The 21405-nt window shown below is 31.9% G+C and overlaps 1 protein-coding gene across 7 annotated transcripts in view; it reads left to right on the top strand.

Moving 5' to 3' along the window:
- Positions 1-21405, top strand: part of LOC148199087 (uncharacterized) — a 38756-nt gene that overhangs the window by 11459 nt on the left and 5892 nt on the right. For all 7 annotated transcript variants that reach the window (XR_015786172.1, XM_088114018.1, XM_088114017.1 and 4 more), the window contains 10 exons: positions 2464-2697; positions 2811-3521; positions 3738-4550; positions 5001-5744; positions 5870-6694; positions 7789-8532; positions 8653-9480; positions 11448-12194; positions 12305-13132; positions 13577-13637. Coding sequence is in view for 6 of the 7 variants with exons in the window: in XM_088114018.1 (XP_087970144.1) it covers positions 2464-2697; positions 2811-3521; positions 3738-4550; positions 5001-5744; positions 5870-6694; positions 7789-8532; positions 8653-9480; positions 11448-12194; positions 12305-13132; positions 13577-13594 (6492 nt within the window). In the remaining variant the exon portion in view is untranslated. The remainder of the gene's footprint in view (positions 1-2463; positions 2698-2810; positions 3522-3737; positions 4551-5000; positions 5745-5869; positions 6695-7788; positions 8533-8652; positions 9481-11447; positions 12195-12304; positions 13133-13576; positions 13638-21405) is intronic.

Below are 21405 nucleotides of genomic sequence, written 5' to 3' on the forward strand. Positions count from 1 at the left end.
TTTAGATTAAATTAATATTTTAAAATCAGACCTATCTTTATCCAACAAAGATCATTTTTTATTGAATTATTTATCATAATTGAGCCGATTATAATAAAAAATAGTTAAATAATAGATACAATATTTTTAAATAAATATAATGTTATAATTTATAACACTAATATTAAAATTATTATTGTATTTAATTATTAACATATAAAATAAATAATAATTATAATAATTATAATAATAAATAAATTACATCAATGTCTCATAATAAGAAACTAATAAAAAAGACAAATAAATATAATATAAAATATGTGAAAAGACATAAAATATATAAATTGATGTAAATGACTAAATTATATGTTTCATAAAAAAATTCTAAAAGAATTATATAACTTTATAAATAATAAATTTTAATTTTATTAAATTTGGAAAATTAAAAAAGTTAAAAAGTTATTATGTCAAAATTTTAACATGTTCACATCAATTAAAAAAAATGTAATTTTGATCACAAATCTTAATCGAATGATATTGATTTAAATTAGTGACAAAATAGATTATCATCTATAAATAAATTCGTTAGTCCATCAAAATTTTACAAACTAAATTAACTTTTTTAACTTTCAAACCTATTTTATGTTGATATCTCTTAAACGTCAAATTTACAAACCAAAATTAAGATAAAAAGATTATCAAAACAGAATTTGGAAATTAAGGAATAATTGTATAAAAGCATTATTATTAAACTAATTAATATAGAAATAGTTATGAAGTAGAAAATTAATTTTATCGGCAAAAAAATATAATTACACATGAATCATATATAAGTTATTAGTGACAAATATTAAATGAAAGTTGGATAAAATATACATATGATTTGTGATTACTTGTATGATGATATTATGTTTTTGAACATTAAATTTTGTAAAAAGAAAAACCCATGGAATGACCCTGGCCTATAGGGCTTTAGGAGTTTTTAACCCTGTGAATTTTTTTAATGAAGAATTTTTTGGGTTCTGTGAGCTTTTTTAATGAAGAATTTTTTGGGTCCTAATCCACATGGGATTAGGACCAAATCTTATTAAAGAGACTCATTTAACAGCTCTAATTGCGTTTAGGGTCACGTGGTTATTGCATCCCAGTCCAAGAACCAATTTCCATTTGTTCCATCATTAGAATCTCGAGAAGCCTAAGGAAGATGTTTCTTTATTCGACATATGGTTTTTCGTGACAATTATTCTCCATGAGTTCAAATTGCTTATAGTGTTGACACCGTGGCCTTTTGCAATGTCAACATTCTTTTTCCAAGTGACTTGACTTCTTGCAAATGTCACATGAAGATATTTATCTAATTTGGAATCAGAGAAGCTTCTATAATGTTTTATTTATTTCTATAACTTTACCTATTTTCTTTCCTCCACTTCCTTTATTTTGAGACCTTAACTTTTTGTTTTGATTGAAAGAAATTTTTGACAAAGTCATCATTATACCTCTTTAATATTTGCTTATATACTTCAAGAAAGTCTATTAGTTTTTTCCTTAAGATCGATAGATCCTTGATTTATTTGATTGTAGTCATTGCATCATATTTATTGAGAATAGAATTTAGATTTTTTCTCGACAATTTTCTTGTCAAGAGTATTTTCCTCACATGCTCCAATTTGCTTTATTTCTTTTCTTCTAAATAACAATCTTCAATGTTCTTCACATTTATTAGCTCAACACATGCCTTAGAGTTTGAAATTTAACAGTACATATCTTTACACTTTCTTGAAACTCATCCTTTAATGTGCTCCACACCTCTTTGACAATTACGTCATTCCTTACTCTTGGAAAAATAACATCAACAATGACATTTTTGTTTAAACTTATGACGATGGGTTGAACCATCTTCAAAGGTTCATTTTAACCATTGTTAAAAGCTCCTTTTACACTAGTGAATCATAATTTTATCCAATAAAAATAGGTACAAAAGTCGAAGAAGGATCCATATTGGCCATTTCTTAGAAAATTTTTGCGATTGATACGGAATATAGTAGGAAAGTCTTTTTTAGAAATAGTTGGGTATTACATCTACGCCTACTAGATTACCATGTGTAACTTTGGTAACACTATTAGAATTTAAGGAGAGTTTGACAAGCTTAGTGAGGTGAGTAGCATTGTAGTAAATATATGTTGTAGAAGGTAGATTTGGAAACGGTGGGTAATGGAGGAGTTTTACATAAGGTAGTGATTGATTTTATGGAACTAAACTTTATTATGTTTTATAAAGTTACTTGAGCATATTGAAAAATTTCACCACATATATAGGCATGAGATTGTTTCTTCACAATGATCTAGAATTTCTTAGAACTTCACCTAATTTTAGTTTTTTTTTTAACTTTATAGAAGTTGCATCATAATTTAACATTTCTACTGGGAAAAACATATCTTTTGAAATGAAATCTTCTTGTTATGACATTTTATGTGCTCTTACAGGTTTCAATCCCCAAATTAGAATCTTTGGAGTTATCCTCAATCAACATCCAAAAGATATGGAGTGATGAATATGACCATTGTTTTGAAAATTTGCTCACATTGAATGTGACCGATTGCGGTAATTTAAAGTATTTACTATCATTCTCTATTGCTGAAAGTTTGGTGAATCTTGAAAGCATTTTTGTAAGTGGATGTGAAATGATGGAAGATATATTTCGTCCGGAAGATGCAGAGGTGTGTGGATTCATTTAATATTGAGTTTGATTAATGTTATCCTTTGTTGTTTGATATATTAAGTAATCAGGTCTTTTAATTGCTCACCTATAAAGTATTTTTTATTGTAACAGTATATTGATGTTTTTCCTAAGTTGAAGAAAATGGAGATTATCTGCATGGAGAAACTCTGTACAATTTGGAAATCTGATATTGGTTTACATTCCTTTAGTAATTTGAACTCTTTGATGATAAGAGAGTGCCATAAACTTGTTACAATTTTTCCTAATTATATGGGGCAAAGATTGCAAAGCCTTCAAAGCTTGACAGTTAAAGATTGCGAATTGGTTGAAAACATATTTGATTTTGCAAATATTCCGCACACTTGTGATATTATTGAAGCAAATTTGGGTAATATATTTCTAGAAAACCTGCCAAATTTGGTGAACGTATGGATGGGTGACACTGGTGAAATACTCAAATGTAATAATTTGCAAAGCATAAGAGTTAATGTGAGTCCAAAATTGAAATATCTCTTTCCAGTTTCTATTGCCAATGACCTACAAAAACTAGAAGTCCTTGAGATACGGGATTGTTGGGCAATGACAGAGATTATTGCTTTGGACAAACATTCAAGTGCAACTGCTATCACCTTTAAATTTCCTCATCTAAACACTCTATCATTAATAGACTTGCATGAATTGAGGAGTTTCTACTCAGGAATTCATACTTTAGAGTGGCCACCATTAAAGAAATTGAAAATAGTCGACTGTAGCATGCTCAAAGGATTGACTTCAGAAATCACAAATTCATCAGAACAACCAATTGTTTTAGCAACAAAAAAGGTACATAAAGTTCGTTCAGATACAAATCAGAAGTTCTTTTTTGAAGCTTGTTCTTGGAAATATAGAATATGTCCTGTTTTTTATGAAAAGCGTGAATCCTCAACCTTTAAGAAGGATGTGAGATTACGCCTTTTATTTCTTAAATCAAAATAATAAATTATGATTCAACTAGTATGCTTTAATACTAACAATAAGTCTTTTTATTAATTTATTTAGGCAATATATAATTTGGAATACATGTCGGTGAGCTTGAAGGAAGCAGAGTGGTTGCAAAAATACATTGTTAATGTTCACAGAATGCACAAACTAGAAGAACTTAATTTGTACCGGTTGAAGAATAATGAAGTTCTCTTTTGGTTTCTTCACAGACTTCCCAATTTGAAAAGTTTAACATTGGGACTTTGTCACATAAAAAGAATTTGTACTCGTGAAAGTCTTAGTTCACCTGAAAAAATAGGTGGTGTTATGCAACTTAAAGAGTTAGAATTACGTAGCATGTGGTTTCTAGAGGAGATTGGTTTTGAGCATGATGTGCTTCTTCAAAGGGTAGAACGCTTAATCATCAGTGGATGCAAAAAATTGAGAAATCTAGCATCATCCTCGGTATCTTTTAGTTACTTAACATCCTTAGAAGTGGTGAACTGTATGATGAGGAATTTAATGACACTCTCAACTGCTAAAACCTTAAATCAACTCACAACGATGAAGGTAAGTTCATGTCCATTAATTGTGGAAATTGTTGCAGAAAATGAAGAGGAAAAAGTACAAGAGGTTGAGTTTAAACAATTAAAATCATTAGAATTGGTGTCTCTACAAAATCTCACAAATTTCTCTAATGTTGAGAAGTGTGACTTAAAATTCCCACTACTAGAAAAATTAGTAGTAAGTGAATGCCCTCAACTGAAAAAGTTATCTGAAGTCCAAAGTGCTCCAAAGCTACAAAAAGTACATGTTGAAGCAGGAGAAAAAGACAAATGGTATTGGGAAGGTGATCTGAATGCCACTCTACAAACACATTTCACAAACCAGGTATGCATTAAAGTATGTTGATCATCACAAATTTTCATTGCATCATACTCCATAGATAATTTAATGTTAATTTCTTTGAAAATGTTCATAACTAATAATTCAATTCTTTTGCAAAACATAAATATTATGAAGCATGAACATTATGTCGTTTTGTACATATTTAAGTAATTTATTTCCTATTTTCATTAGGTCAAGGTTTATGGATTGTATTATCAAGTTGGATTTGATATCCAAATGTCTAGCATAATTTCACATTCATATACTCTTCGAATTATTTGAAACAATTTCCACTTTTTTTCATTTTTCCAAATTTGGTTTTATAACAAATTATATAATGAACTAAAGTGCGGGTCACATATACCATAAGAATTAGTATAAAAGACTTTTTATATATTTATTCAATCATTGATTGTCATGTACATCTGACATTTAGTTTCTTCTCTTTTTAAGGTTTCTTTTGAATATTCAAAGGATATAAATCTTGTTGATTATCCCGAGAGGAAAGATCGACGTGGTAAATTTGCTTTTCCGGACAATTTCTTTGGTTGTTTGAAGAAATTGGAATTTGGTGAAGCATGTAAAAGAAATACTTTGATTCCCTCTCATGTACTACCTTACTTGAAGAACTTAGAAGAATTGAATGTGGAGAAATGTGAATCAGCACAACTAATATTTGACATAGATGAGAGTGAAATCCAGACGTATGGAATGGTGTTTCGTTTGAAAAACCTTACTTTAAAACACTTGTCAAATTTAAAATGTGTATGGAAGGAAAATCTCCAAGGAATTTTCAGCTTTTCCAATTTGAAAAGAGTGGATGTTGATGGTTGTGGAAGCCTAGTAACATTGTTCCCTTTATCACTCGCCAAAAATCTTGGGAAGTTGGAGACACTTTATATAAAGGAATGTGAGAAAATGGTAGAAATAGTTGGAAAGGAAGATGAAATGGAGTATGGAATGACATTAATGTTAGAATTTCCTCGTTTAACCATGTTACGTCTTTGGAATATGCCACTGTTGAGTTGCTTTTACCCTGGAAAGCATCATCTAGAATGTCCCTTGTTAAATAAATTACATGTGAAATGTTGTCCTATGCTGAAGCTATTCAGATCAAGCTTTGATGATGATAGTAAAAGAGAAGTTTTAGAGGCTCCAATAAGCTTGCTACGACAACCTTTGTTCTCGATTCAAAAGGTAACAAAACATTCAAATTTAATCCTTTTGTGCTTCCTTTTCTTTTCGTTGATATATTTTTCTCTTAATAGTATCTAACTAACATCAACATATTTTTTTTGAATTTTTTTGACTTCAATTGTCAGGTTTCTCGCAAACTGGAGGAACTGACACTCAATGAGGAAAACATTAAGCTAATGAGTGATGTACGTTTGCCACAAGACCTTCTTTGTAAATTAAAATATCTTCAACTATTCTTTGAGGATGATAACAATGGGAAAAATAGTTTGCCTTTTGATTTCTTTCACAAGCTACCCAATTTAGAATGGCTTACAGTACACAAATGCTTTGGTCTGAAGGAGATATTTTCCTCTGAAAAGCTTCAAGTTCGCGACAAAGTACTTGCTGGATTGAAACGATTATATTTGCTCGAATTAAAGGAGTTAGAGTGTATAAGTTTAGAGCACACGTGGGTGCAACCATACACTGAAAAACTTGAACTCTTATATCTTTACGAGTGCCCTCTGGTAGAAAGAATAGTTTCTTGCGCTGTGTCATTCATCAATCTTAAATATTTATTTGTGATGCACTGCGAAAGAATGGAGTATTTATTCACATTTGGTACACTCAAAAATTTGATGAAACTTGAGATCTTAATCATAGATAATTGTGGATCAATCAAGGAAATTGCAAGAAATGAAGAGGAAGATGGTTGTGATGAGATAATATTTGGACGACTCAGATTAATTGAGCTGAAACACTTACCGAAGCTAATAAGCTTTTATTCAGGAAATGCCACCTTGCAATGCCCATGTTTACAAAATGTGATGGTAACTGAATGTCCCAATATGATAACTTTCTCTGAAGGAGTCATAAAACTAGCAATGTTTTCGGGAATTCAAACATCTGCAGATTCTGATTTCACTTTCGACGTCGATCTCAACACAACTGTCGAAAGCTTATTTCATTGGGTAAGAATTACTTATCCTACTTAATTTTTTTATATATACTAAATAGTCTTCTGTTTTTTTTACATTACTTTCTTTTTTCTTGTGTTATAAAATACTCTTCTCTTAATTAACCTCAAATCAATTATAATATATTATATTATTTAGCAATAGGTTTTGTTTGAAGGATAACTATTTTAAAACAATTATTTTACTAGGTACACAAATATGAATTAAATGTTTTACTAACATTACTCATTAATATCCATCATATCCTTTTCTCACTTTCCACGTCGATATCAACACAACTGTCCAAAGCTTATTTCATGAAAAGGTGAGAATTACTTATCCTAATTAAATTTTTGTATGTAAACTAAATAATCTTCTTTTGTATTACATTACTACTTTTTTCTCCTGTGTTATAAAATACTCTTCTCTTAACCTTAAATCAATTAGAATATATTATATTATTTAGTAGTAGGTTTTGTTTGATGGATAATTATTTAGAAAATTATAATTATAACTCTATAACATCAATTATTCATAAAATTGAAGCGTAAAGACTAATAATAAGATAAAAAATTATAAATTTAAATGACAGTTTTAAAATTTCAATCAACTTTTTAACATTGGTTGTTCATGGAACCGAAATAGAAAGTACATATATGGCATAAGTTATTTCACCAACCGAGACCATATGTTCTATTAAAAAAACTCGAATAAAAAGAGAGTTGTATCTAATTTTGGCCGAATTGTAACCGTCCTTGTACGAGTTGTATCTACCTTAGTCGAGCTGTATCCGACTTGATGGAGCTATATTTGATCTTGGTCGAACTGTATCAAACTCATCCTTACCTTATCTAGATATCCCAGAGTGATAATTTTAAAATTTTAATCAACCTTTTGACCATGATTGTTCATAGAACTAAAGTAGAAAGTTTATTTTCCAACGGTTATGAAAGAATCGAGCCCATATCTCCTCTTTAGAAAAAAAAATTTGAAAATTTTGGTATACTTTTTGGCCTCCTAAAGGTAAATCTGAGTGATCTTATTAACTAAATACGAAGCGTATGAAACATGTTAATTATAACCTGATATTGAATTTCTTGCTTTTTTAGGAGTTTTTCAACTATTCAAAGCACATGATTCTTGATGATTATCTTGAGATGACGGGAGTTCAACACATAAAACCTGCTATTTCAGACAATTTCTTTGGTAGTTTCAAGGAATTAGAATTTGATGCAGCATGCAAAAGAGCTATCGTAATTCCATTTCATGTACTCCCTTACATGAAGAACTTAGAAAAGTTGAATGTGCATAGTTCTGATGCAGTCGAGGTAATATTTGACATTGATGAGAGTGAGGACAAGACAAAGGGAATAGTCTCTAGTTTGAAAAAACTTACTTTAAACAACTTGTCAAATTTGAAACATGTATGGAAGGAAAATTCCACAGGAATTATCAGCTTTCATAATTTGCAAGAAGTGGTTGTTAATGGTTGTGGAAGTTTGATAGCATTGTTCTCTTCATCCCTAGCAAGAAATCTCGGGAAACTTAAGAAGCTTGAAATAATCGATTGTGGAAAACTGTTAGAAATAGCTGAAAAGGAAGATGGAATGGAACATGGAACCAAAATAATGTTTGAACTCCCTTGTTTGTCTTCGCTATTTCTTGTAAACATGCCACTCTTGAGTTGCTTTTATCCTGGAAAGCATGATCTGGATTGTCCGTTATTAGAAGACTTATTTGTGTGTTATTGTCCTAAATTGAAGCTATTCACATCAGACTTTGATGAAAATCAGAAAGGAGCTATAGGGGCTCAAATTAGCCCACTGCAACAACCTATGTTTTCAGTTGAAAAGGTAGCGAAGCATCAACATTTACACTTTTTTGAGTTTCCTTTTCTTTCCATTTTCCTTTTAATGCTTTTACTTACAACACATGCACGTTTTCTTTTGAATTTGTTTGTCATTAATTGTTAGGTTTCTCCCAACATAAAGCATTTGGCACTCAATGAAGAAAACATTATGTTATTTAGAGAAGTACAGTTGCTACAACACATTCTTTGCAATATAGTCTTTCTTTTTTTGTGCTTTGAGGATTTTAACAACGAGAAAGATAGTTTGCCTTTTGACTTCTTTCACAAGCTACCCAATTTAGTCTTGCTTGGAATACAAAGTTTCTTTGGTTTGAAGGAGATATTTCCCTCTGAAAAACTTCAAGTTCACGATGGAGGACTTGCGGGATTGAAACAATTATTCTTGATAGATCTAAAAGAGTTAGAGTTGGTGGGCTTAGAACACCCTTGGGTAAAAACGTACTCTGAAAAGCTTGACGAGTTAAGGCTTGAGAAGTGCCCTCAGTTACAAAAATTAGTTCATTGTGCAGTGTCTTTCATCAATCTTAAAGAACTGCGAGTGGAACTCTGTGAAAGGATGGAGTATTTATTCACATTTGCAACAGTTCAAAGTTTGGTGAAACTTGAGACCCTAATCATAAATAGTTGTGAGTCAATCAAAGAAATTATTAAAGATGAAAATGAAGATGGTTGTGCTGAGATGGTATTTGGACGACTCAAATCAATCGAGCTGAAATCATTGCCAAGACTTGTAAGGTTTTATTCAGGGAAGGCCACTCTGCAATGCTCGTATTTAAAAATCGTCATGGTAGTTAAATGTCCAAGTATGATAACTTTTTCTGAAGGAGTCATCAAAGTGCCAATGCTTTCAGGAATTCAAACATCTAAGGATTCTGATTTAACCTTTCATGACGATCTCAATACAACTATCGAGAAATTGTTTCACCAAGAGGTAAGAATTCATTCTCTCAATTCAATTATTACCGCCAGCTGAAAAATTATGCTATGCATTCATTTTATCATTAATAAATAAGTGAAAATTTTCTTTTAATAAGAAAATTGCAGGCGGCCTCCTAATACATTTATATGTTAAGGTCTTCAAATAACACTACATATCGATTCTAAAACTGTAAATGTTAATAACTTTATATTAACATATAGAAGTTGTTACATAACATTCAATTATAAACTGTCAGGAGACTTAATAATCACTCAGATAAATTAAAAAGTTAATTAGCTTCGAAATTACCCACTCTTAATATAAAATATAACTAATTTATGAATTAGTTTTGACTAAGATGCCTTTGACAGTAAAATATTAAAAGTTAATTAGTTTTAGTGTTATAGTAAATTTTAAAAGATTAAGTTGTTACATTAGTCACCCTATTGATTTTATAAGTATCCCATGTTTACTTTGCTTCATCTTCTTCAGCTTCCTTTTCTCCCCATTTACATTTACTGTCGAAATTCAACAAATATTTTGCTTTCTTTTACTTGGTTTATATATTGTATATTTTTTTCTCTTCTTTTTCATATATATTTGCTCATTCTTTTACTGAGCCTAAACAACACATTTCTTTTTTATCCTTTTGTACTTTTCCTTTATTATTTTCCTACCTTCATTCTAATTGGATCTCTTGGCCTTATTTTCCGCTTTAATTATGAGCCCAAAACATTCTATCGTTATTACTCTCTCCTCTCCTTTTTAAAGATCTGATTAGGTATGTGTTAAAAAATAGATAATTCACTTATATGATTAAATTTGTTTTAAACTTACTTATTTTTCTCTAAAAACTATCCTAAATATTAATGACATATAGTGTTGTTCTTTTTGAATATTTTTATTCTTTTAATCTCTCTCAATAAAAGAAGGTCTGATTATGCTTTTATTAATAGAAATTTAAGATAAATGTAGCTTTGGACTCTTAAATTTAAAAAAGAAATAATCTTTAATATTTGAAAAATATTATTTTAATTTCCAAACACTAATATTAGTGACTAAAATTATTTTAACCCTCAAAGTTATTGTTTAAGTACTAAAATCATACTTTTGAAATTTGAAAAAATATGAATTGAAAATTACCTTCAATTTTTTCTACATGTTGAGTTTGCATGGGCTAAAACCGTTATGTGGTCATTCTATGCTTTGAAAACCAAACCATTCGGGACATCACAAGGTTTACTGGTTAAACTTGTCATATAGTTGAACGGTGATTGAAATTAGTATTAATAAATAAAACAATATAAAATAATATACAAAAATAACATTAAAAATATAATATCATAACTTAAAAAAAAATTAAAAATGAAAAAATAACTTTCAAAATTTGCATAAAAATTAAAAGTAAATGGTTTCTAAAAAGAAATACAAAATATTTTAGGTTTTTTACTTTTAAGGAAATTTCAAAATAAAATTTACAAAACATTTTTAAAAAATTCCAATTAATTCTTCAGGACAAAACTGTAATTTTTGAAGCCGATTTTGTTCAAGTTTTCCAGTTTTTGATCCATTCAATTGGAGAACGGATTTGAAAGTGTAATGGACCAAATACTATAGAACAATTCGATTGGAGATTGAGTCTGTAATTCTAAAAGGCCAAACACTAAATGAGTTAATCGATTTTTCGATTCAACTGGTCGGTCTATTTCTCAAAACAAAGTTACTTGTTATCATTCCATTGTCCTTTTATAACTTTTTTTTTTCATTTTGGTCAGAAAACCGTTAGCCATCATTTTTTCTCTTTTTATATCTTAGATAATTGACACCTATTATAAAAATAAATGAATAAATAAATAAGCTGCAGGCCTATTACCAAAATGTGACTTAAGTATTCATTCAAAAATCCAAGTGATCTTAATCAAATATCAAGCATGTGAAACTTGTCCATTACTCTGACGTTGAGTTTCTTGACTTGGAAGGAATTTATGGAATATTCAAAGCGAATGATTCTTGATGAATATCTTGAGATGACAGGAGTTCAGCACATAAAACCTGCTATTTCAGACAATTTCTTTGGTAGTTTCAAGAAATTGGAATTTGATGCAACATGCAATAGAACTATTTTAATTCCATCTCATGTACTTCCTTACTTGAAGAACTTAGAAGAATTGAATGTGAAAGAATCCGATGCAATGCAAATAATATTCGACATTGACGAGAGTGAGGTCAAGACGAAGGGAGTAGTTTTTGGCTTGAAAAAAATTACTTTAAAGAACTTGTCAAATTTGAAACATGTATGGAAGGAAACTTCCTCAGGAATTGTCAGCTTTCATAATTTGCAAGAAGTGGTTGTTAATGGTTGTGGAAGCCTAGTAACATTGTTCCCTTTATCACTTGCCAAAAATCTTGGGAAGTTGGAGAGACTTGATATACAGAAGTGTGAGAAAATGGTAGAAATAGTTGGAAGGGAAGATGAAATGGAACACGGGACGACAATAATGTTTGAATTCCCTTGTTTCACATATCTAGTTCTTGAAAAGATGCCACTGTTGAGTTGCTTTTACCCTGGAAAGCATCATCTAGAATGTCCCTTGTTAGATTGGTTACATGTGGCATGTTGTCCTAAGCTGAAGGTATTCCGATCAAGCTTTGATGATGATAATAAAAAAGAAGCTTTAGAGACTCCAACTAACTTACTACAACAACCTTTGTTCTCGATTGAAAAGGTAATGAAGCATTATAATTTAACCTTTTGTGTTTCCTTTCCTTTTCTCTTTATAGTATCGAACTAACATCAACACATCGTCTTTTGAATTGTTTTGACTTCAATTGTCAGGTTTCTCCCAAACCGGTGGGATTGACACTCAATGAGGAAAACATTAAGCTAATGAGTGATGCTCGTTTGCCAGAAGACCATCTTTGTGAATTAAAATTTCTTATACTATCCTTTGAGGATGATAACAATGGGAAAGATAGTTTGCCTTTTGATTTCTTTCACAAGCTACCCAATTTAGAATGGCTTACAGTACAGAAATTCTCTGGTCTGAAGGAGATATTTCCATCTCAAAAGCTTCAAGTTCACGACAAAGTACTTGCTGGATTGAAACGTTTATTTCTGTTCGAATTAAGTGAGTTAGAGTGTGTAGGTTTAGAGCACACGTGGGTACTACCATACTCCAAAAAGCTTGAATTTTTAAGCCTTCGCACTTGCCCTCGAGTAGAAAGCATGGTTTCTTGTGCAGTGTCATTCATCAATCTTAAATATTTATATGTGAAGCTCTGTGAAAAGATGGAATATTTATTCACATTTGCAACATTCAAAAGTTTGGTGAAACTTGAGACTCTAAGCATAAAGAAGTGTGAATCAATCAAAGAAATTGTGAAAAAGGAGGATAAAGATGGTTGTGATGAGATAGTATTTGTACGGCTCAGATCAATTAAGCTGAAATCCTTACCAAAGCTAGTAAGCTTTTATCCAGGGAATGCCACTTTGCAATGCTCATATTTGAAAAACGTGATGGTAGCTGAATGTCCCAATATGATAACTTTCTCTCAAGGAGTCATTAAAGTGCCAAACTTTTTGAAGATTCAAACATCAAAAGATTCTGATTCAACATTTCACGATGATCTTAACACAATGATCCAAAAGTTGTTTCACAATCAGGTAAAAACTCATTAATAATATTTTAGTAATAGAATGATGTTATATATCCTAAGTCTTTTCTTCACTCTTGATACTTTTAGAATGAAGCTCATTGGTGCATGTCCGTTATTTTGATGCAATCTGTTATTTTCCAATACTCAATGAATTTTAGATATAATAAAGTGTGTGTTGTTAATGTTCACACCTTTCGTAATTGAGAAAATAGAACATGGAGCATTCAGAAGATAGTGTCAAACAGTGTATTCCTAGCACTTTTCGTAATTGAAATTGAAAGTTTTTTTTCAATACAATATCAAAACTTTCATAGTAAATTGAGTAAGATCTCATTATAATCTTTGTCCTACGAACAATCCCAGGTTCTTTATAAAATCTTTTAGCTTAAAAAAAACCTGAATCTTTTATATAAAGTTTTTCCTATCAACTCACTATTTTTCATATATTCAGGTAATCCATCAGTCATGATGACAGTAATGAGCGTTTGGAGTTCTTCTTCCTGTACCATTTGGTAAGTATATATGTATTCCTGCATGTCAACCATACTGCAAATTCACTTCCCTTTTAAATCTTAATAGTGTTTGATATTTTATTCACCGTAATTTCCCTTTCTTCATATTTATATACAACACTAGAAAATGAAATTAATGACTAAATAAAACAGAATAGAAAGATTAGTCGCATTCAACGATTCACAAAGTTCAAAATTCCCAATGTTATATTTTCAATAATATATTGCAAAGATACAATCGCATTTTATATGTCCAAGTTGGAGAGCACTTACCAATTAATGCCACACCCAAAATTATATATTTTCTTTCGTTGTATACATAAATTTGAAAGGAGTAGTTATATATTTTTAGGTATAACTATACTCTTAATTCTATTATTATGATTGTGTGAGATTTATTTATTTTGTTTCAAATTTAATTGCAGTTATACATTAAAAGTAATACAATAAAATTCGTTCATTATAAATTTTTGTATCTCTCGAAACAATTAAATTCTCTCTTTCTTTTTATATCAACATTGTGAAAATGATTAATCTTTTAAAATTATTTTCTAGCGGAAATTCATTAATTTTGGGTAAAATGCATATTTTACACAAAATTAGCAACTTATATATGTTTCTCATTGCTCTTTGAGATCTTTACATTGTATATATCTTCAAAAGTCATATTCATTATATTGTTAAATTACTTCTGTCTCAAATATATCATAAATATTCCATTGTTTAACGAGCTTAAGTAGAAATGCTTATTAAGGAGACAGAGAGAAAAGAGTGCAAAAGGAAGAAAAGGATTATTCTATTATATTGATTAAAAACAGAGAGCATAGAGTTATGTAAAGAAGAATATAACTCATAAAACACTTATCAGTTATACAAACAGATTACACTATGTAATACCTCCCCTCAAACTCATACAAACAGATTACACTTTGTAATACCCCTTAAAATTATTGTGAGATATGATGATCAAAAATTAAGGATATGTCCGTTTTGATATTCAGTTTGAAGAAAGATATTGACGCTATACTAAAAAAATATGATAACGGAAATGATAAGTTAGGAGAATGGTCCTCATAACTTATATTCAATATCTACTAATGTTCCATTTAATTTTCGTTACTAATTATTATTTCCTATATTTAATTAAAAGATAAAAATTATAATAAAACTCAAAGACCCTTGAAAATAATATCAATGAACAACCATAAGTTTATTTCTAATAGTGTAGCAAAGGAAGATCTTGAAACTGGTTTGGCAAAGATGTCGACAACTTACAACATGGCTGAAATGTGAATCAACTGAATGTGATGTTGCTGGATATGATCACAAACAAATTGAAGGTGGATTTCAAAATGCTTGAACTTGGAATACATCAATGGATTTGAAGTTATGAGAACAATAACTAAATTATCATAATAAACCTTTGGTATTCCTCCATTGATGTGAAGTTCAGCAAGAAGAGACTATATTCAGAGTATCTCAGTAAAAACAATTGTCGCACTTCTGCATTCCGCCTTGGTGCTGCTACAGAGACTACCTTTTGTTTTTGGGAGTGCCAGATGAGGTTAGTTCCAAGATAAATGCAGAAACATATTGTGGATTTTATATCTTCTATGTTAGTGGCCCAATATACTGCGCTGAAACCGATGATGGATCAGAGGATGGCTATTAGAGCAAACCATGTTTCATTGTGTCAAAGAGATATCTCATAATACGCTTGACAACAATCCAATGATGTTGCTGAGGGGAATGCGTGAACTAACATACTTTATCAACATAGAAATATATTTCTGGTCTTGTGATTGTTAAGTATTGTAAAGTACCTACAATGGAGCGATAAAGAGTGACATCTTAAACCGTAGGATCCATCATGAGTAAGATGAAGAGAGGAGATCATAGGACTTGGCTGAGCTTTTCAACTTAACATATTCGCTTTCTGGAGATTATCATCGACATATTTGGTTTGGGATGGTAGACAACAACTCTCTATTGTAAAAAAAACTTGATTCACCTATGTTGTTGTTGTCTTATTCATACAATCAACAATACAATCTATAAACCTACAATTTTCTAACAGTTGTACTCAAAACAGACAAAAACAACTATAAACAGCTAACTCATTAACTACCCAGACTCCAACGGCTAGTACATTAGGTACCCATAACCATTAATTACCCACAACGACTAATACATTAAAATTTATAGCAAACCAACAAAATTCTCCCATAAACTTAAATGTCTCTTTTGTTGTTCATCTCCGTTCTTCTATTCTTTATTCAAGCTTCCCATGTGTAGTAACTCTTCTCACATCATGCTGGCAGTCGAGTTCTTCTCTTTCTTCATGATTGACTACACTCTTACTTTGTCTGTGGCTGACTTATATTTCGTTTTCACTATGGCCAACTTGTTCTTTGTTCTATCAGTAGCTGACTTATTCTTTGCATTCTCGGTGGCAGACTTGTTCTTCTCTTTGGCTAACTTGTTACTCGCCGGGTTCTTGTCAACAGACAGAGTTCTTTTTGAGAGATTGAACCACTCCCATGTATTATTGCACTCAATTGCACCAATCTCTTCATTCATTTCATTTCTCTACTTCTTATCTTGCACCTCAAGTGCAACTCTCATATCCTTCTCAGCTTTCAATTGTTCTTACAATCTTAAAACTTCTTGTTCAAGTTCCAATTGTCTCTTATGCAAATCCTGCTTTTTTCTTTCTAAGCTTGCTTGTAACTCTACATTGCCTCTAACCTCATTTCCAATTCTCTGTTCAAATCAACTTTTGCAAGTTTTAACCTTCGAGCAACAAGCTCGTCTCCACATATGTCCAAGCTATCCAAGTTGTACAAATGCACCCATGAGGTTTCCAAACACCTACCTCATTGAGATATACAAGCTCTCCACTTGATCATCGACTTATTCGAGCTATTTACATGCTCCATTGAGCTACCTAGGCTCCCCACCGAGCTTTCCAACTTGTTTACTTGTTCTATCGAGATATCTAGATTTCTTACCGAGCTATCCAAATTTCCCATCGAGCTATTTGAGTTATTCGCTTGCTCCACCATCTTGCTTGGGCTATTACATATCTTTCTGACCTCTCTATCTTACTCGGTTGCCTTGTCGAGTTCTCCACTCGCTCAGTTCCCAAGCTACGTCTCACCATCAACAATGACGTTTCTTCTTTAACTTTTTTTGTGAGGTTGATCGTGTCTTCTTTTCCATTAAATGGACAATTTTAAATTTTTAGCAAAATATTCAACCTTACCGTAGTTGAAACACTTATATCAGTAACGTTCCTTTGCATAATGACCATACATGTCATACTTTGAGTTTCTCAATCGACCTCCTCTCCATGGACCACTTCCTCTTTCGCACCAATTTTTCCCAGATTGTTCTTTCTCTTCTTCTTGTCCTCGACTTCTATTACTAGGACCACTTCCTCCACCTCTTCAATCTCGTCCTCTCCCATGAGTGTTATGAGTCTCTCCCTTCATTTGGAGTAGTTAATCAAGTGGCTTTGCCCTCTTCTTCTTCTTCTTCCACATAAGTCTAAAGGCACCCAACAAGCTTTTCAACCGTGAACAATGATAAGTCTTTAGATTCCTCAATTGCACAAACCACATTTTCGAAATCGTTAGTTAACGACCTCAAAATCTTCTCCACAACTTAGCTAGTGGGTACCGTCTCTCCGTTTCTGCCAAGTTGGTTCGCCACGGTTTCAACCTGAGTTATGTACTTGGCTTCACCTTCGGCCTCCTTCATCTTCATAGTCTTCAATTCACCCTTGAGTTTTTGAAGTTAGACTTGCTTCACTCAGTCATTCCCTTTATACGCCTTCTTTAGTATATCTCACGCTTCTTTTGAAGATTTGGCACTTGCAATCTTCTCAAAGTTGGACTCGTCAACAACTCAGTACAATATGTTTCTTGAGAATATGAATCAAAGACCTTGACGCCTTCTTCCTACAACATTTTCAAATCATCTACATATCTTTAGGTATACATCAATGTCATTTCCAGGTTGTCTAGGACTCGATATCATCACAGACAACATCGTATATTTTCTCTTCATGCACAATAAAGAAGATAGATTGCAAATCATCAACAAAATTGGCCATGAACTATGGTTGCTACTTAAGTTCCCATAAAGATTCATACCATCTGTAGCAAGTTCAAGTATTAAGTTTCCTTGCTCTACACCAAATTTTGGAAATGTTTACCAATCTTCTTCCATTGTGGGGAATTAGCTGGGTGTCGAAGAAGATTATCATACTTTTTTCATCGATGTGCCATTTCAGGTTCTTCGCATCTTTTTAATGGAAAACAATCGTTTCAACCTAGGTATTATAGGATGGTCTTCCAAAGACATGAAATGAAAGTGATCACTCGTGGCTCACAATCAAGTTTTCATTTGGAGAACAACACAAAATAATTTCAACCGAAAGTTTATAAAATTTATGCATAAACTTTAATGTACACATTATAGCAAATTATGAGAAATAACTTTTTCTGACTATTCGATCGGAAAATTCAAGATTTAATACAAGTGATTAAAAGTTAAATCATTTGTACTAAATCTCAAATGTGAACTAAAGTTCACTCAATGTTTAACTATCATTATAATAAATCTTATTACAATTAAAATTATTTAAACATACAAATCTAATAATAAATATAAATTTCATCCTACAAATATTTTAAAAATTTAATCAAAAATAAGATATCAAAACATACACTAAAAATTTGTCTAATATAAAAACAATAATGATAAAGACAAAATGTGACATCCCAAATATATAGCAAATATATATGCAAAGACATCACCAATTTATAATATTAGAAAGCAGTTAAGAGATGTACTTAAAGTATTGTAGGATTACAGTCTTCCAGAATTTACTAAGAAATTAAAACTTCAAGCACTAGAGTATTCCAAAATATGTCCAGAATTTGAAACTTAAAACATAACAAGGTTCTTCAAAATGACATAAGAGAACTAAGAATTCCTAGTGAGTCTAAGCTGCAGCATCATCTTCATTTCTCTCCAATGTTGTCTCCAGAGAAACCTCATCTTCCTCTGCTCACATCCAAGTGGATGATCATTGCAAAAGAAAACACATACAACAAGCACACAAACAAGCAAGGGTGAGCTAATTATATAAAAGCATGCATCATATCAAGCACATAACATACAAGAGTTAACTTAAATCAAAGCAGTTTAAGGCATACATCCTACCATGTTAACTACTAGACTTGAATCGTCCGGACTTTAGAATGATATTCGAGCTATGGCGGATCCTGCACTCGTGGTGACTTATGAAACTTGGGTTCCCCACCCTGCCATACTCATGAGGTTAGCCTGTTCCGGGCCTTGAGGCATACTGGAAGCCCCCAAGACTAAGACCTCTTGCTACTCCTCACCACATGGATTAATCCCTCTACTTGAGTATGATTAGCCATTGGAGTTTCAGAATGACCCCCAAGACTGAGCTCCTACTTTCATTCTAAAACACTAAGGATCTCACCAAGAGATCCTACACATATGGAACTTGATTTACAACTTGGATCATACTTTCATCACTTTGTAATCATATACTTTCTGCCACAATCAACATATACACAATCTAAACAAGAGAATTCACTATGGATCACAACATGAGGCACCACCATGTAACCCCCCTCTAAGGTCCATGGAATTACGTCCATCAAACATACTTTGAAAATCACATACTTTCACTTTTACATTACATACAAACATAGATATAATACTAATTGTACTTCAAAAGACCACAAACAACTTAAGAAGTCATCAAAACTCACATGAAACCATTCCATGTACATTAACAGACAATAACAGTCCAAGAAGACACACTAAACAACACAAAACCCCTTAACCGCATACTTAAACCAGGAAAATAACTTTGAAACTATCACCAACAGTTCTGGAAAGGCCCAAAACCTCTAAAACGACCTAAAGAACGTCCAAAAATGATATCCAGAGCCCCGAAAACCACCCAAAACTGTCCTGGATGATTTTCCGACGACAATAATCGATTATCATATGTGATAATCGATTATTTGCAAGAGCTTTGAAGATGATACAACTCTTTGACTAGAATAATCGATTATCAAGTGAGATAATCGATTATTCTTATCAGTTTTTGACAGCAACGTGATTTTTCTGGTTTTGGTGCATCTTAGACATATCCAATTGAACAATTTAAAATCTGTAACACTAATATTGATATGAAACATGTTTATAAATGAAAGTAAAGTATTACATTAGTCATTTGGATAGGAATTAGATGTACTAAACCAACTCAATTTCTACTCCAAAACATCACACTCAATAACTAGAGGACCCCAAACCCAATTCTAACACTTTGTACCTATTCTGACCAATTTGGTGACTCAAACAAGTCACAATCCACTTGCTAAGACTGCCTTAATAGCCCAATTGGTCATCGGAGAAGAACCCAATGTCTGAATGCATCAAACTCACCTTCAACGAAAGCACATATGATTAGTCACAACTGACTGGACCAAGCCAGGGCTGCTTTATGATCAGGGATGTGCCAACTCAGGTTTTTAAGGTTCCTCTATCCTACCAACAACGTACTCTCATAAAATCCTGCAAACTGTACTATGTGTCTTAGACTCCAATTACCCAAAGGCTATACATCACTTTAATTCTCACGAAACCCTTTTCTTCCTTTTTTTATATTTCTCAAACAAAAGTTCTTACAGTACCTGTACTGATATGTTAAATATGCAGAAAACTCCATTCCTTTTATCTTCACTAAACCCATCTAAATTTTAGCAATCAATTCCATCATAACAACTTACCACCAATACATTTTTACATGCACAATTTTCCAGCATCATAACACAAGCCAATTTATACTCAACAGGTACATAACAATTTAAATCAACACACCAATTCATGATTCAACATGCATATATCTCATACATTAATTTCAACCAAAAATAACTAGCTCCCCTTACCTTAGAGTTGAACTACCAAGCTCACAGGAACACTCCTTTATGGTGTCTCACACCACGAAAATTCCACCACGCCCTATAAACCACCCAAGTGGTGACATCAACAACTCTTAGAGCTTGATTTGACAGAGAGTATGAAAAGAAAACTTCACTGGTGACATGCAACCAGTAATATTGCATGCCCTAGGCTCAAAGACAACGAATGAAAAAGGGAAAAACGACTTACCGGTCGGAACGGAGAAAACGTTCAGTAGAAATGAAGCTCTCTATGCCGCGAACGCTTGGGTAGCGCCTATCTCGAATTCTTACGGTTTAGAGAGTTGGAAATCTAAAGAGAAGGCAGAGAAAACTTTAGGGCACAAGAGTTTAGAGAGAGAAAAGAGCTCAGGAAAGTTAGAAATCTGAGGAACCCTTCCTAAGGTCTGGTTAGCCTTAGAGTGATGGGCCTATTTGCCCCCATGTAAGGCCCAATGGACTAATAATTTATCAGACCCTTACACAAAATATAACCAATACCAGATATAAGGAACAAAAGACAAAGTGCAATTAGAATTAAATACAATTTAATCAAATCAAATTCCTAAAAAAATTTGGCTAACTATATGCAAAATGTGGTATCCAAAAATTTGGAAAAGGAAAACACAAAAATCACATCAGTGCGATGTATATCGAAAACCAAAAACTAACAGTGAATATTTGAGGGTGGTGTCACAATCGAAGTGAAGGAGTCGACGCTAGTGAGGAAGAAAACAGAACTTGTCAAGAGAACT

This window comes from Vigna umbellata, chromosome 4 (assembly GCF_029865625.1).
Source record: "Vigna umbellata cultivar VRB3 chromosome 4, Vumbellata_1.0, whole genome shotgun sequence".
NCBI lineage: Eukaryota > Viridiplantae > Streptophyta > Magnoliopsida > Fabales > Fabaceae > Vigna > Vigna umbellata.